General features: G+C 31.6%; 1 protein-coding gene across 1 annotated transcript; it reads right to left on the reverse strand.

The window, feature by feature from the left end:
- Positions 1–545: 545 nt before the first annotated feature.
- LOC111988997 (probable N-acetyltransferase HLS1-like) lies at positions 546–3,050 on the reverse strand. Its single transcript, XM_024020795.1, has 3 exons — positions 2,865–3,050; positions 2,418–2,551; positions 546–1,410 (listed from the first exon to the last, which is right to left on the reverse strand). The coding sequence occupies exons 1-3, from the start codon at positions 3,048–3,050 to the stop codon at positions 546–548; spliced, it is 1,185 nt and encodes a 394-aa protein (XP_023876563.1).
- Positions 3,051–15,436: the final 12,386 nt, after the last annotated feature.

Consider the following 15,436-nt stretch of genomic DNA (forward strand, 5'->3'; position numbering starts at 1 on the left):
TTTTGATTAAATATTATAAATCTAAATATGTAAACAACTCTTTATTATTAATAATTGTAAATAACGTGATTTTGTATATACTCATAATAAACTCTTAATTAACCTTGAAATTGACTATCTGCATTTTAAGTGAAATGGCCACTATCAAATAAATATTTAAACATTTTTCATTTTTCATTAACATTGGCACTTTCATTAAAAAAAAAAAAAAAAACACATTTACTTACAGCATGCAGAAACACTAAAATTAAAGGTGCACCAGATAAGGTATACTGACCGTGGAAGGTTACATTTTTCATTAACAAAGAATGATGTTCGTTTATCTCTAGGGTTTCATTGTATCGCTAAACCCATAATTCCCATGCTGGTCCATTGATTCATCTGTCTTCATTTCTTCATCGGGACTTTCATCTTCTTCAACAACCAGAGATCATTGATCAAATGCATGATATGGGGCATGCAATATTTCCTAATTAACAATGGTACTGATCAACTTCATGGCTTTGTGTGTGGCACATGAGCACTAGCTAGAGTGCTGAATAGGCCTAGAAATCTCTTGGATCAACAAATACATTCCCTAGTGGCTCCTTGGGCAGCATTACTCCCACCATGTCATCTTGGAACATCATTTTTTTGGCATACCAAAGATCATTGATACGTGACATAGAGGTTTCTTGGGGTACATGCTTTATGAGAGGATCCGTGACCCCTAGCTCAGTTACAATTACTTTACAATCCTTCACCTTTTGACATACTTTCGATGCAAAACTCCATACAAATTTCATGAGCTCCCCAAGCTTCTCTCCCTCTCCAAGAAGCCCATAAAGAAAAAGAAAGCCAATGGATTTTGGCAAAGTGTCACTATTTGGCCTTTTAAGGCAAAGGGAAAATCTCTCTCTTGCATGGCTTAGAGTTTCATGAAAAGACCTTAGTGGATGTGACTTTCTTATTTGAAGCTTGTAAGCTTCACAAGTATTCCATATGCTAAAAACTACCCAAGAGCTTGAGGTTTTAGTAATGTCTTCATTCTTTTCCTTGCTGTGTAAGTTAATCCAACCCTCTTTGTTAAAGTAGCATACCCATGTGCCAAGACTAAGCTTTTCCTTCAAAATTGCTTCAATATCAGTTGGATATACCTCTTTGTCACCTAGCCTCTTTTTGTACAAGGAAATTGCCTGGTCTATGAGCAACTTCTCTATCTTTATATCTTGGGACAGAATCTGTGCAGGAGAACAAACTGGTTGTGCAAAAATGACTAATGAGCTAAGGTTGATGTAATTGCATTTGAGAGTGAAGAGGTTTATAGAGGCAGTATTGTTCTTCTCAGTGGCAAAGAATGTGTACACAGCTCCATTTCTCAGCAGCCATTCTTCAACGGAGTTGACAAGTTTCAATCCGATTCCCATCCGTCTTCATGAGACCAAACATATAAAAATTAGTGTTCGTCAACAAGATTTTTTTTTTATCAGTAAATAATTAACTCACGCACCTATATACTATTGGTCCTAGTGAAGGGTGGAGATCATTTTAATAGAGTTTCTCTAAAAACTGAGAGGAACAATGATGAAATGGACTCATAATTTGAAGTCTATTTATAGACACTCTTTACCCATTCAGTAAGGGTTGCACGTACTTAAAGGTTTGTAAAAGGACAAATATAGATCTCTTACTCTTTGGAATAGTCATATTTATTCATTTAAAAAATTTATTTAAAAAAAAAAAAAAAACAAACAAACAAACAAACTACAAGGAAAGTTATCGTGACTTTGTAGAAGAACAAAATAAGAAATCTAGTATGAGGGGTGCATAATTGTTATGGGATATGATCATCCCCCATTATACCAACACTCATCTATTGCACTGTATATATTTATGACAGGTGGATAAGTATATCATTTGATTTAAAAGTCACCAGTATTACAATAACCAGTAAACACCAATTTAAAATAGGATCCGGTTAATGTGTGCCCTAAGTACACACATTAACAAATTCGTATTTGAAAAATTTTTATCTAGAATTAAAAAAACTGTCAAAACTTTTTCAATTTTCAATAAAACTTTTTCCAAAAATAGTATACTATTGTGTGTCCTTAAGACACATGTTAGTAAAATCCTTAAAAATAAAGTATCATTTCTACTATTTTGTACTCCTTTTATAACTCATGATATGAGAAATGATTGAAGCAAGAGATATGTACATATATATATATATATATCTGTAACTGCAGCTAGCCTTCTGTTCGCATCATTTTGCTTTCTAATGATCTGCTGCCTATTTTTCCATGATGAAAATCATGCATATTGCATTATTCAAGTCCTATAGCATATAATATTTAGTATGTTATTAATTACAATCATCAAAAGCACTGCTTATTTAGTCTAGAACAATATCCTTGAAAGTGAATACTATATATTACCGGTGTGAAGGAGAGACTCGAAGGCCTAGTATGCAACCCATCTTCATTTGTGCTTCCCCAAAACCAGTCCCCATATCCCTAATGCAACCTCGAACCACTCCAACAAGCTCCCCATTTTCAAGCAGCTCAGCTACCTGTAGGCCGTTTCAACAAATATACATTAATTAGCAGTCTACCTCTATAATATTGTCTTAGAGGGACAAAAGGATTCCTATAGAAAAAGTAGTGCCAAGAAATGGAGACATCTTTTAGAAAAATAATAATTGAATGTGAGATAAGAAAGGATGTAATGTATAAATGTTATATATATAATATATGATATGGTTCAATGTTTGGATTTGGCCTTGAAAGTGAGATAAGAAAGAGTTAATGTGTAAAATATTATATATGATATATTTAAATGTTTGGGATTTGACAAAGATATATAAGAGAAAAAGTCACACCCACCAGCATGACATGAAGGGGATAGAGCCTAATCCTACATAAAGGGTCATGACCAATCATGTAAGTGAAAATGGAGACCCCCTTTTTAGACCCTATCTCACAGTTTCTCTCAAGCTTCCCTACCACTTCAATATCTCTATCTTCATTGAATTCCCTTATGAGAATTTTCTTCTCTTTGTTGTAAGCCATGTTTTACTTGGCTGGCTAGCTAAAAGAAGAAAAGTAACTGGTTACCAGATCTTAGATGGGAAAGAAAATATTTTCAAAGATATGAATCTTTCTTGAATGGGCTAGCTGCCACGAAACTACGCTTCTTATAACTGGCAAGTTAGTTAGTATTTTACTATTACTTTTTTCTGGAGAAAGTGATCGAGGAGGTGGGGATGAATATTTAATTTATTTTTATTTTCCAGTTAATTTTAGGTACAAAATAAAAAGCTGACAATGATTTTGAGTCTTTCTTATTTAGGACAATAAGTTTTTTTTTTTTTTTTTTTGAGGGGGTAGGACAATAAGTTGTATACTATCTCCACGCTTTGCAACCCAAAAATGAAACAATAATCTACGAAGTGATTCAGAGGATCTTTGTAATCATTTGCATGTTCTATATTTTAGTACCCAAATAATGCATAAGGTTTATAAGGAGATTTTCAAGATCACTGGACAAAAAAAAATGAGAAGGTGTAATTGCACTACAAGCAGCTTTATGCCCATATCTTAATTATTAGTTATCTTTCAGTTTCTTTAACACTTTCTGTCTTTTTGGTGCAATTAATCATTAACACTTAGGTTTCATTAAGGCAAATAGCCTTTTGGAATTGCAATACTTTCTGAAGTTGGAATTAAGAAAATTCTAATTATTCAGATCAATGCTTAATTAAACATATTAATGTCCTGAAAGATTCTTATAATCATTTTGTTTTAGGTATTGAAAGCAAGATCATTGGAGATTCCCTTTAGATGTGTTGCTCAAGTAGTCGCAATATTTTGTTTGTAGTTGGGGGTTTTGACTTATCTTTCTTTATTTGTTCTATAGTTTTTTTTTTTTTTGAGAAACTTATTTGTTCTATTGTTGTGTCCTAGTGTTTTAGATTTTTTAGCGTGGTCGGTGTTTTTGGTTTTCTGTAGTTTGCATTCCTTGCTGTTTTGGTTCAATAAAATCCAGTCATATAAAAGAGGAGACCACCCCCCCCCCAAAAAAAAAAAAAAAAAAAAGAAGGAAAAAGATCATGCACTTTGGTTTGGCAAAGGATGTCCATGGTGGAAGTCTTTGACACTAGCTCCACAAAAAAATAATTAACAAGAATCATATTATTGCTTGTATAATTTGGAAAAATGATCATTTCCACTTAAAATTCACCTCTCATGTTTTATATTAGATTCTATAAATATAAATTTTTATATGATGTCAAACCATTTTAAAATTTTAAATGATGTGATAATATATATTATTAAATATGAGTAAAAAAAAACCTTAATTGTGAAAGGGAGAGTTGAAATAGAGAGGATATAATTTGGCATAATCAAGAGGTCTGCATTGTTTCCATTTATACATATTTACGTATAATTTGTGCCACTTTTAAAAAAAAATTTGAATTTACATATTCTCATTAGTTCTTGAAATTTTAGTGGAAGATATTGACGAGGTAGGCAGAGATGGAGCCACATTTAAACCAAAGGGCCATCCCTCATCCCCACTTGTTTTTTTAACTCTCTCTCTCTCTCTCTCTCTCTCTCTCTCTCTCTCTCTCTCTCTCTCTCTCTCTCTCTCTCTCTCTCTCTCTCTCTCTCTCTCTCTCTCTCTCTCTCTCTCTCTCTCTCTCTATATATATATATATACAAGTATTATTCATGTGTGATGCACGGCTTGACATAAGCTCAAAATTTCAAAATAATTAAAACTAAATTATTAAATAAATAGTAATAATAAATTATAAAATTAGTAAATAATTTAATAAAAAAATTACTTTAAGTTCTAATTGTTTAGAGTTTAGACTTTATAAGTGTTTATCTATTTTTATATTTTAAATGCTCTTTGTGTTTTGTGTTAATTTCTTAATATGAGACATGGAATGAGTTTGATCATTCCTATTTGGGTTATGTTTAATTTATGCCATAGTCAGCAGAAACAATAATAAGTAAAATAGTTCCTCATTATTGATTTTTTCCTAGTGATAGTCTAATTGAAAAAATCAACACACTCACAAATTAAATACAATTACTAAAACCAAAAATCAAACATACACAAAAAAGTTCAAAATTGAGAATATAAAAATAAAATTTTAAAAAAAAAAAACTTACATAATAGAACCAAGAATTTAAATGGGTGTCTATTATTTTGCTTCTTTATAGTAAACTTCATTTAGCATAATACCCTACACGCAAATTCACTTAGCATAATACCCAAGAGTAGCCACTTGGCACAAACCATAGTTGCTTTTAAGTCCAACTTTTATTATACTTAAAGAAAAAAAACAAAAAACAAAAACAAAAACATTTGTTGTGTAGGATTTAAGTTTAGAAAATTTTAATAATAGACTTTTAATTTAAATAGAATTTAAATTTGTTTTAAGTTATTATTAAATCTTATTTCTTAGCCACTTAGCCCAACCACGACTTCTAAACCCAAATTTTATTATACTTTAGGAAAAAAAAAAAAAACTAAAAACAGAAATAAAAACATGGGTTGTGTGAGATTTAAGTTTAGAAATTGTTAATAATAAATTTTTAGTTTGAATATAATAAATTTTTAGTATATGATATGATATATATATATATATGTTGTAATAATATATAAAGTTAAAATTAAAAGTTTAGACTTACAAATATTCATTGTTTCCTTTCATGAATTAATTTAGCCCAAAAAGATCCAAAATCTGACCAACTGATACACACCTACGGCCCCCTCCTAAATTATTTTTGGACAAAATTTAGTTACAAAATTGTTTGTAGTCTTAGGTTACAATCTTATTCAATATCTTTTTATTAGATAATAATTTTGATAAATCTACCATTAAATGACATTTTCTTCTTATATTCTCCATGCTTGTAAAATTTCTAGAAAATTAAAGATCAATAACTATATCATCAATAAATATTTTAAATTGCAAGTTTTTTTTTTTTTGTTAAAAAGATGGAATTCATAAACTAGAAAAGAGAGAACAAGGAGTGGTTACGCTCATACAAAGTTCCCACTGCTAAATTGCAAGTTTTTGTAGTTTAAAATTATGCATAAAATATAAACTTGTAGATCATATAGTAAATAATATTTGATTGATACAAAATTTGACATGTGTAACAAGAGGGTAAAGGACATGAAATTTTACAGTTAGATTTTCAAAATATGTAGTAATATTTATTTTATTGAGTAAGATTTTAGTTTTAGATTACAAACAATTTTATAGTTAAACTTTGTCCATTAGTACTTTTTTTTTTTTTTTTTAAGTTAAGAAATACCTAAACTTAAGTCGTGATACTTAATTGAAGATGACAACCATCTCAAGAAGTGTTACATGTATCTTGAGGTGCTCCCATCCCTCCAAAGTCCAAAATCTCTTTTTGGAATTAAGTATGAAAAAAAAAAATGGGAACAGCCTTATTAAAGAATAAAGATTTTATTTTCTTAACTACAAAATGTTTAAACTTTGTGTTCATAAAATATATCCTTTTTTTCCTTTATTTCATTTCTTCCTAGTTATATTAGTATTTTCAATTACAAGAATCAAATTAAAAACATTAACATAGTTGAGGCTAACTATATCTACACGTTTGGGTATTGATATAAATTTTTTTTTAAAAGGAGAAACAAATTATACTCTAAAAATCTTTTTTTTTCTTTGTAGTTTTGGTGAAATAAACATAATATTGAGTATTATGATAGAGTCGAATTGAAACCTCAATTTTTTTTCATGTTAAATTGTTCTGCTTTTGCTTCATCTTCTTTTCTTTTTTTTTTCCTTTTCAAAATCATATTTTTCTTGAATCGTCATAGTTATCAATTCATCATTTTTTTTAAAGCTTATTTTATTTTTATAACTTTTTGTGTTTGGATTAAGTGCTAGATGGAAATTGATAATGCTAGGGTCATTTTTGTGCTAGCACATTTCGTGTCAAAAGTTTCAATTGTATGTGCAAAATTTCTTTGTATTCAATTTATTTCAGTTGTAATTGTGTTCGGTGTATAATTGCAAGATGACATAAATTTCTATTCGATGTGCAATCCTGGAGATTTTCGGTTAAGCGAGTTTCTAATCAATCGAGTGAGTTTCAGATAAATCAGCTTGTTCATCCCTCACTAGTCATCTTGGTGAAGCAAACCTATTGTGGAAAGCCACCGACCTGGACTTTCCATGGGCTCTTTGTAGCCACCTAACCATAAAACCCGACACATATATAAATATGGTTTGTAACCCAAATCAGAAGAAGAGGAAGGAAGACGGCCACAAAGCAAAGAAAAACTAGATATGAGAATTCCTACCCTCTTCCCATTGAATATCTTTGAGATAAGATTATCATCCCAACACCTTGTGCAATCTTGAGTGTTCGTGAGTTGTTGGAAACCATAGAGACCTTCAATCAAATCTTCACATGGCCTTGAAGTGTCCAAGATAGCGGATTGGTAGTCCGCATCTCAACTTGTGTTTGGAGTCTGTAAAGAGAAATGATTGGTGATGTGATGTTTGTTGCTAGCAAGAACTGAAGGCTCGAGTACATGTATATTGTCTTTGTATAATTGGAAGTTTTGTAAGTCGTTATGTATTGCAATTATCTTCATAATGGATTCCATTAACTAGGCTAAGCTTGAGAGTTTTTGTCCCTTTCGAATTTCTCTTTGTAAACACATATTGTCTTTGTGTGTGTGTGTGTGTGTTGAGTTTTAGTTATTGATGTTTTTATCCATGATACGTGCAAATTAAAATTTGATTAATTAATCATTTGGTTAATTTAAAATTGGTTAAAAAATCAATAGCAATTCATATTAATGTCTAAACGCAAAACTTTCAGATAACATGAATTTCGTTTATATTGACTTAGGCATCACCTAGCTTTTAAGTTAATGAAAATTGCTAGGAAATTTAGTACATAATCAATCATAGATAAATTTTATAATTTAAAAGAATGTCGAGTTATGTTTTTATAGATAATTAAGTTGAGGTGTGTTAAGAAATAATTACTGCCTTTTATTTTATTTTATTTATATTTTTTTTTAACATTGAATAGACACTATATTTTTTATATGTGTGTGTGTATATATATATATATATATTTTGAGAAAGCACATAAATTTAGTCTTGATTCTTTGTATAAATCTCATTCTTAAATGGTGATTTATTTATTTATTTATTATTATTATTATTTTATCTTGGTCCTTACTAAAATGAAATTCTAGTTCCATCCCTAGAGGTTGGTATGGTGCCATAGTTTCTATTGCCTTCAAGTGTTTTTCTTTTTTTGTTGAATGCTAAAGTGTTTTTATTCAATTTGTTGCTTTTGCTGCTATATTCTCTGATCCACACCGACTTCTTAATTTGATGCTTGTGAGTTGTGAATCTGAGTTAAAGAGACCATGTGGAAAGGCAGGCCAGAAGAACGAAATGGTCTTTCTGTTAAACTCTGTTGATTTGCCAGTTTCGTCAAGTCACATCTTGGCTTTTCTTCCAAAGTAGTCTATGAGTTTATAATTGTGTGTTGTCCTTGAGCCGATATAGCTTCAGCAATCAATCCACATTGTCTAACAACTTTCCACATGTTAGAATCTATGTCCAAAGCTTTCATGGTGGGACATGGTGGCTGGGTCACACGAATGTCAATTCGAAAATAAAAGGGGAAGGTCTAATAATTATTCAATGAATATTGTAAGGATCCAAAATTTCTCATTTTAGTATTTTACATAAAAAGGAAAATAGAGTTTTTATTAGTCTTAAATTTTTATTTTTTAATTAAATATCTAGATTTATGAAATCATTGATTTTGATTTAAAGTCTATGTCTATCTTCTTCTCAAAAGAAGTCTGTCTATCTCCATTACTTATTTTATTATTCTTGGTAGTAAAAATCATTAATTAAACCCTAAATTTTACCTAGGATTTATTTATAAATTAATTTGTTAGTCATATAATAGAAAGATTAGAGAGAGGAAGCTCTGCTTAAAGAACAAAAGTTTTGCTTATACTGAAAATGTGATCACTATGAAATCAATGTTGATTTACCAAGTGAAACTCAAAGTTTTATCAAGAATTTTTTGTTTTTCTATTCTTCATTATTATTCAGAATAACATGAATGAATAACAAAAACGAAAGTGCGTTTCAAATTGATACAATTTCATAAGTTTGAGAATTCAATTGACAAAATTAAAAATCTAAAGACTTGGTATGAAACAGGATATAAGCTCAAACATGTTAGTATACTTTTTCTTAATTATTGAGGTGACATGTTGTAATTTGTTCTTATAAAAAATCTGACTGTTGTGAACAAAATTTGATAACATTTTTGTATCCCTATCATTACTTCTAATTATTCTTGATACCGTGTTAGACAGTTGAGGAAATTTCATTCACCATCATGCTCTGGTGCTCGTACAAGAACGTGTGTAGAACTAGAAACTTCTGTGGATTCTTTTTAAAAAATTTTACAAAGGACTGTGAACCTGGAATTTTACAAGAATTATTTCATGAACTTTCAACATGGTAATGAATGGGGGTCATCCGGTCATGTCAACTTCAGAGTGGTGGCGTGGTGGGAAAAATACAAGAAGGATTAGTGCAGCGACTTTATGGCAGTCCATCCTCTGCCTCGCACCATATGGAATCAAATGCGGTCCCACGACTGATTGTAGCAATCCCAAGTAGTTACTCTCGAACATCCAAATATATCAATACACTGTAGAGTTTGAAATGAAAAGTCAACATGTGAAAAGAAAGCGAATTTGAATTGAGGTGTGTATGTAAAGCTGTATAATACAGAATATTTATGGGCAAAGTAACTGTAGACTAACACTATTGTAGTAGGATTAAGTTATCTTCTAACTTGTAAGTAGCCCAATCTTACTTGGCGGCCAAGCAAAGAATTATATGTGTACTATAAGTATATTAACTATAGTTAATATATGATTAGTCTAAGGAGGGTTTAGCCTCCTATAAATTACTCATCTTGGGTTTATTGTAATGCATGATTTAAGCATACAATATAAATGTAGCCTTTAGGAATTTCCTTCCATGAACATAGACTGTTAAGCCGAACTACAAATCCCCTTATTCTCTATTGTGTTCCCTTTATGCTTTCACTCTCTATCTCCTACCAAGCCTAATCCTACTTGTAGTATAAGTATAATTCTTTACTTGCACACCAAATAGGATTGAGTTTGAGCCTTAACGATTTGGGTTTGATATCTCTAACATTAGTAAAGTCAAATTGTCCTACAAGTTCAAACTTCTAACAAGCTTTGGTCTAAAAAGATTAATACAAAATATTATGAACTATTATTTGGAGGGATCAGAGCAGAACATAGTAGGTGAATGGGAAATAATGACCTTAGATTTAGGCCAAGCGAGGATCTTGAGCTGTGGTTTTGGTTGTTGGTTATTATGGTACATTTTTTTTTACATCTAATATTATTTAAGTATCACCTATTTAATTTCAAACACCACTAAGAAGTTATTGGGCTTTTACAAAATATTTGTTGCCCTATTATTATGTTAACCACAAATATTTCATATTTTATTATCTAAATTGAGTCATGATATAAACTATCACAAAAAACTCATATCTTAACAAATTTTTTTATTATTATTATTTAGTTAAGCCCAAAATCGGCCCTATGAGCTCAATACACACATCCCATTCTATTTAAAGGCCAAGAATACTTATACTTAGTAATATTTGAAAAGCCCATGATTCAAGTCCATGGCAACACAATTTTATCCATGAAATTCAAAGCCATAGTCAAAGTCCATAGTTTAAACCCATGGCAATTTATTTATCAAAAACCCAGTTCTCACTGACAACATCAAAAAGCCTAATTTTCATTGGCAACATCAAAAGCCCAGTTCTTGCTAGCAACATCAAAAACTCAATTCTCATTGGCAACAACAAAAACTCAGTTCTTACTGGCAACATCAAAAAACCAAGCCCAATTCTCATTGACAACATCAAAAACTCAATTTTCATTGGCAATATCAAAAGCCCAATTTACGTTGACATTATTAAAAGCTCAAGCTATCTACTTCGCATTATTTTATCAAAAGCTCAAGGTTATTAATACTTGGCAAAATACTATATCATAATTATTTTACTTAAAAGTCCAATAATGAACAATACTTTAAGTTCTTAAACCTATTACTATAATATTACAAGCTCATGGAATTTATAGCAATTATCTATTCTCAACTCATAAGAATCATCTTATAAAAGCCCATGGAAAGTTATGATTATCTTAAATCCATGACATTTGTTTATTTATACCATATTACAAGCCTATGGAATTTATATAAGAACGCATAGTCACTATTTATCTTATACATTCTTAATATCTATTATTCACCTTATTATGAATATCTATAATTTAAAAAAAAAATGAGAATATCACATTATTCCACTATAGTGGTTGTTACCATATTTTATTTAAAACTCATGGATATTACCTCTATTTAAAACTCATGGTAAATATTATTCTCAAGAAATATTTGAGGTCATTATTTAAAAGCCCCAAAAAAAAATCATTTACAAAAATAATCCATAGCAAAAATTATGAGAAATTATACAAGTTGTTATTTAGAGCCCATGGAAATTAATACCCAAAACCTATCATAAATATTTATTAAAGTTCATGGATTCATATTATTTTTACTAACAACTAAAGCCCATGTGGAATAAAAATCCATGGCAATATATGGTAGTTTTGTCCATTTTGTAAGACTCACAATGAGAAAGCAAAAGGATAGGCCCAAGTGGAGAGAGCCACTAAGTCAGAGACCCACCAAAGTACTCAGCCCTGATGGCCAAGTCCAACATGAAGTCTCAGCCAAAAAAACCCATGTGTGCAAACTAACCCAGCTGGAGAACTTCATTCAGTATTGCCTTCCGCTGGAGATTACCTCAAGAAGCAACTAAGCTCCCAAATCAAATTTAGAGCTGGCCACCTGTCCCACTGCCAACTCTAACGTGAACAGTACCAGAGGCTGACATCTAAAGCTAATGGACAATAAATACCTTTCCTCTCCAAGTTTTGTTCACAACTCAAGGAAGCCATAACCAAGACCTCCAAGCTCATGAAATCCTCAACTAAATAGTTTATTTTATTACAAAAAAAAAAGTATGTAATTAATTCATGAACCAAGCCTATGAATCCTAAAGTGGAAAATTTGGGAACATGTGGTTTAGAAGGCATAAAGGGATCTCCAACAAAACCCGCTAAAGTGGACTTAAACTTTGACAACTGGCTTGGGATGTTGAATCCTACTTCCTAAGGTCCAAATCTCAGTTGCAGCACTAGGATTCCTCCTTAATACCTGCTTTAATCCCATTAGCTGAATACAATCTCAGAATTCTTAGCATTTAATGCAAGATTATCCCAAATACTCACCATGTATCATATTACCCAAAGAAGCAAAGCAACCCCAAAAACAAATCTTCCATTTATGGCCAAATCCTAGGATAATTAAGTTTGCTATTCTTCCTTTGATCAGTCCTACATTTTTGGACTTTTGTTAATTAATACCTCTCTAAACACCACTATAAAAGGGTAAGCACACCAACCCACAAAACACACACCAACCCCTCTGAAATTTCTGATTTTCTTATAACTTTGCTTATGGTTTAGCTTTCCCCAAGTTCCCTTTAGCCCACACTCACTTAGGTTTAGACATTCACCTTCTCTTTTCACATATTCACAGCCCATAAGTACATCCTAATCAGTCACAAACAACTCTTTATCCATTAAAGCCTTAGCCTCAGCATTAACTCCATCACACCACCACAAGCTTAAATGCCCACTCACTCAAAATAGCCTACACTACCCCATTCATGCCCTACACATATATATTTACCAAGAATCTTAGTTCAACATTTGCTACACTGAGCTGGAATCTCTCTCTTCCTTCATTCCATCCTATTTTTTCCTCTTTTATTTGTAATTATAAAGCCTTTAATCCTTGTTTATTGTTATTATAATGAAAGCCACAATGTTTTGGATAATATGGAATTTTTCCCTTATGTTAATAATAATAAGGAAAACATATGATTTTTACTATGTAAACAAACTTATTAACTTGTCAGACGTCTACCATTGGAGGTTTGTCATATTCACTGTTAAACCATTTTTTCTCTTGTGTACTTGTTATAACAGGCGCACTTTTATATTAACCAACTATGGAAGAAATGCATAATTTTTACTATGCAAATACATTTATTGATTTTCCAAACATCTGCCGCTAGACGTTTTTCTTATTTACCGCTGGACTATTATTTAAGCACTCATTGTGGTGGGTCATCCTTTGTGCTAGCTTATCTTTGCAGGAGGTATTTTAGGGTGTTATTATAATATTTGTTAGATGCAACCTGGACTTTGAGCAAAATGGGCCTTTTACACTTCACTGATATCCTTTGGGCCATATTCCAAGCCTAAAGTCGAGTCTCGGTCTTGACTCCCTTAGCATCATATGGGCGACAAAAAAAGCGCCCCCAACATTGGCCTTGTGGAAAGGTTAGCCAAACAATGCTTTTAGCTTCAAATAGGATGGTCTAATTGGTCATAGTCATCCTCTTCTCAACTAATGGCAAACTTGCCATTCCCATGACCTCGAAGTGAAGTTTTGGTTAGCCTCCTAAATGAGTCAATGCAGGTTCATGAAAAGAAGAGTCTGTGTGAGCCTCTACCATATTAGACCTTCCATTAACATAAATTGCTCCACCCCTACCATCAATGACATTTATGGTGATTTAACCTTGAGAGATACCACATTTAGACCTTGATGTTACAGCTTATGTCAATTTTAAGCTAAATACAAAACTAAGCCCAATTGTTAATGTAATTAGCCAACTTATACATGCATGGATAAATAATCAAAATAGAAAATCGCAATTAACAACACAAATATGAGAACATCGAAAGTGTTCACACGGAGAGAAATGCCTAAAATATGGCAAAAAGCTCTATAGGGCTTATAGCACTAAGCCACCAATCAATTTCACTAACAAGGATGATTGCAATACATCTCACTTACAAACCCTCCAAGTTATGTAAATGACAAAATATTTGAGCTTCTCGATCCTATTCTCAACTAATTGCACCAATCTTTTATCCTTGCTAGTCACCAATTTCTCAATCGCAAGACCAAGTTTCTTTGACCACTCTAAGGCCGATCTTCAAGATTTTGGGATTTCTTCAATGGTTCCTAGCACCAGACAGCAACAAAGAACACTAAAAGTTTCTATGTGTATAAGGTTTTAATCTCCTCTCAATAGATTTGGAAATTGAATAGGATGAATGTATAGAGAATAAATAGGTTTTTACTCTAGAGAAAAGGGCTGCTCTTTAACTCTTCAATATGAGAACTTTTGGTGTTGAATCTCGTGAGATTATAGGGTTATAAGAGAGAGCTCAATGGATGGGTACAACCGAGAGTGAGTGTAACAAATTTTTCTTAGGTTCACAATCTCGCTTGACCAAGAGAAGAGCTAGAGTCAAGCAAGATTGCAGGTGACATATTTGACTAAGATTATCACAGCAACAGCTTTAACTTCAGCTCTTAACCTCCCAACCAAGTACAATGAAACCCACAAATGTATACATTAGACTAACAAGAAAAATACATGAAAATTTGGCACGAAATATGCCGACACTAAGATCCTACACAAACCTATCCATTTTTAAAGGTTCAAGGTGCATCTCTTAAAGAAATCCCATCTGTCAACCAAGGAACCATGTTTCTTAGCATTGAAAAGCCAGAATTAAGTCATGATCCTAGAAAAGGCAAAGGCGAAATCCCATTATAAAATCCATGGTCCATGAAGATTGACAATTGGTTCACGACTCAATTAAAGCATTTCTAAGAGTCCATTTGGAAACAACTTATTTAAGTAAAACTGAAAATTTTTTACTAAAACTATTGTAGATAAAGCTAAAAAGTAACAAAAATAGTACAGTGGGACCATAAATAGTACCAAAAAGTGCAATGGGACCCACGAATAATACCAAAAATAAGTTAAATAGTAAAAAAACTGGTTTCTTAAGTCAATGCCAAACGCAACCTAAGTTAACCATTGGAGTGAGCCCCCACCGAGACGACCTTATCCCTAAGCTTGTTTTTTGTCTTTGATTGAGTTGGATTGGTAGTTGTTACGTTCAATACTTCAAGCTCAATGTACTTGCAAATTCTTGTTGATTGTGATTCCATAAGTCTCACACGTCTACTTTCTTATCTTTATATCTCTTATTAATTTGTTAATCTTTTAAGAAATATATTGTTTTGTCTTGAAATATTCATGTGTGAGTGGTGTGGTTAATTAAGTAATGAAGTCTTAGAGCACTCGCATTAATGCTTATATAATTTTTTTTTTAAAGAAGTATCATATTTTAG

Source organism: Quercus suber, unplaced genomic scaffold (assembly GCF_002906115.3).
Source record: "Quercus suber isolate HL8 unplaced genomic scaffold, Cork oak 2.0 scaffold_58, whole genome shotgun sequence".
In the NCBI taxonomy this organism is placed as follows: Eukaryota; Viridiplantae; Streptophyta; class Magnoliopsida; order Fagales; family Fagaceae; genus Quercus; species Quercus suber.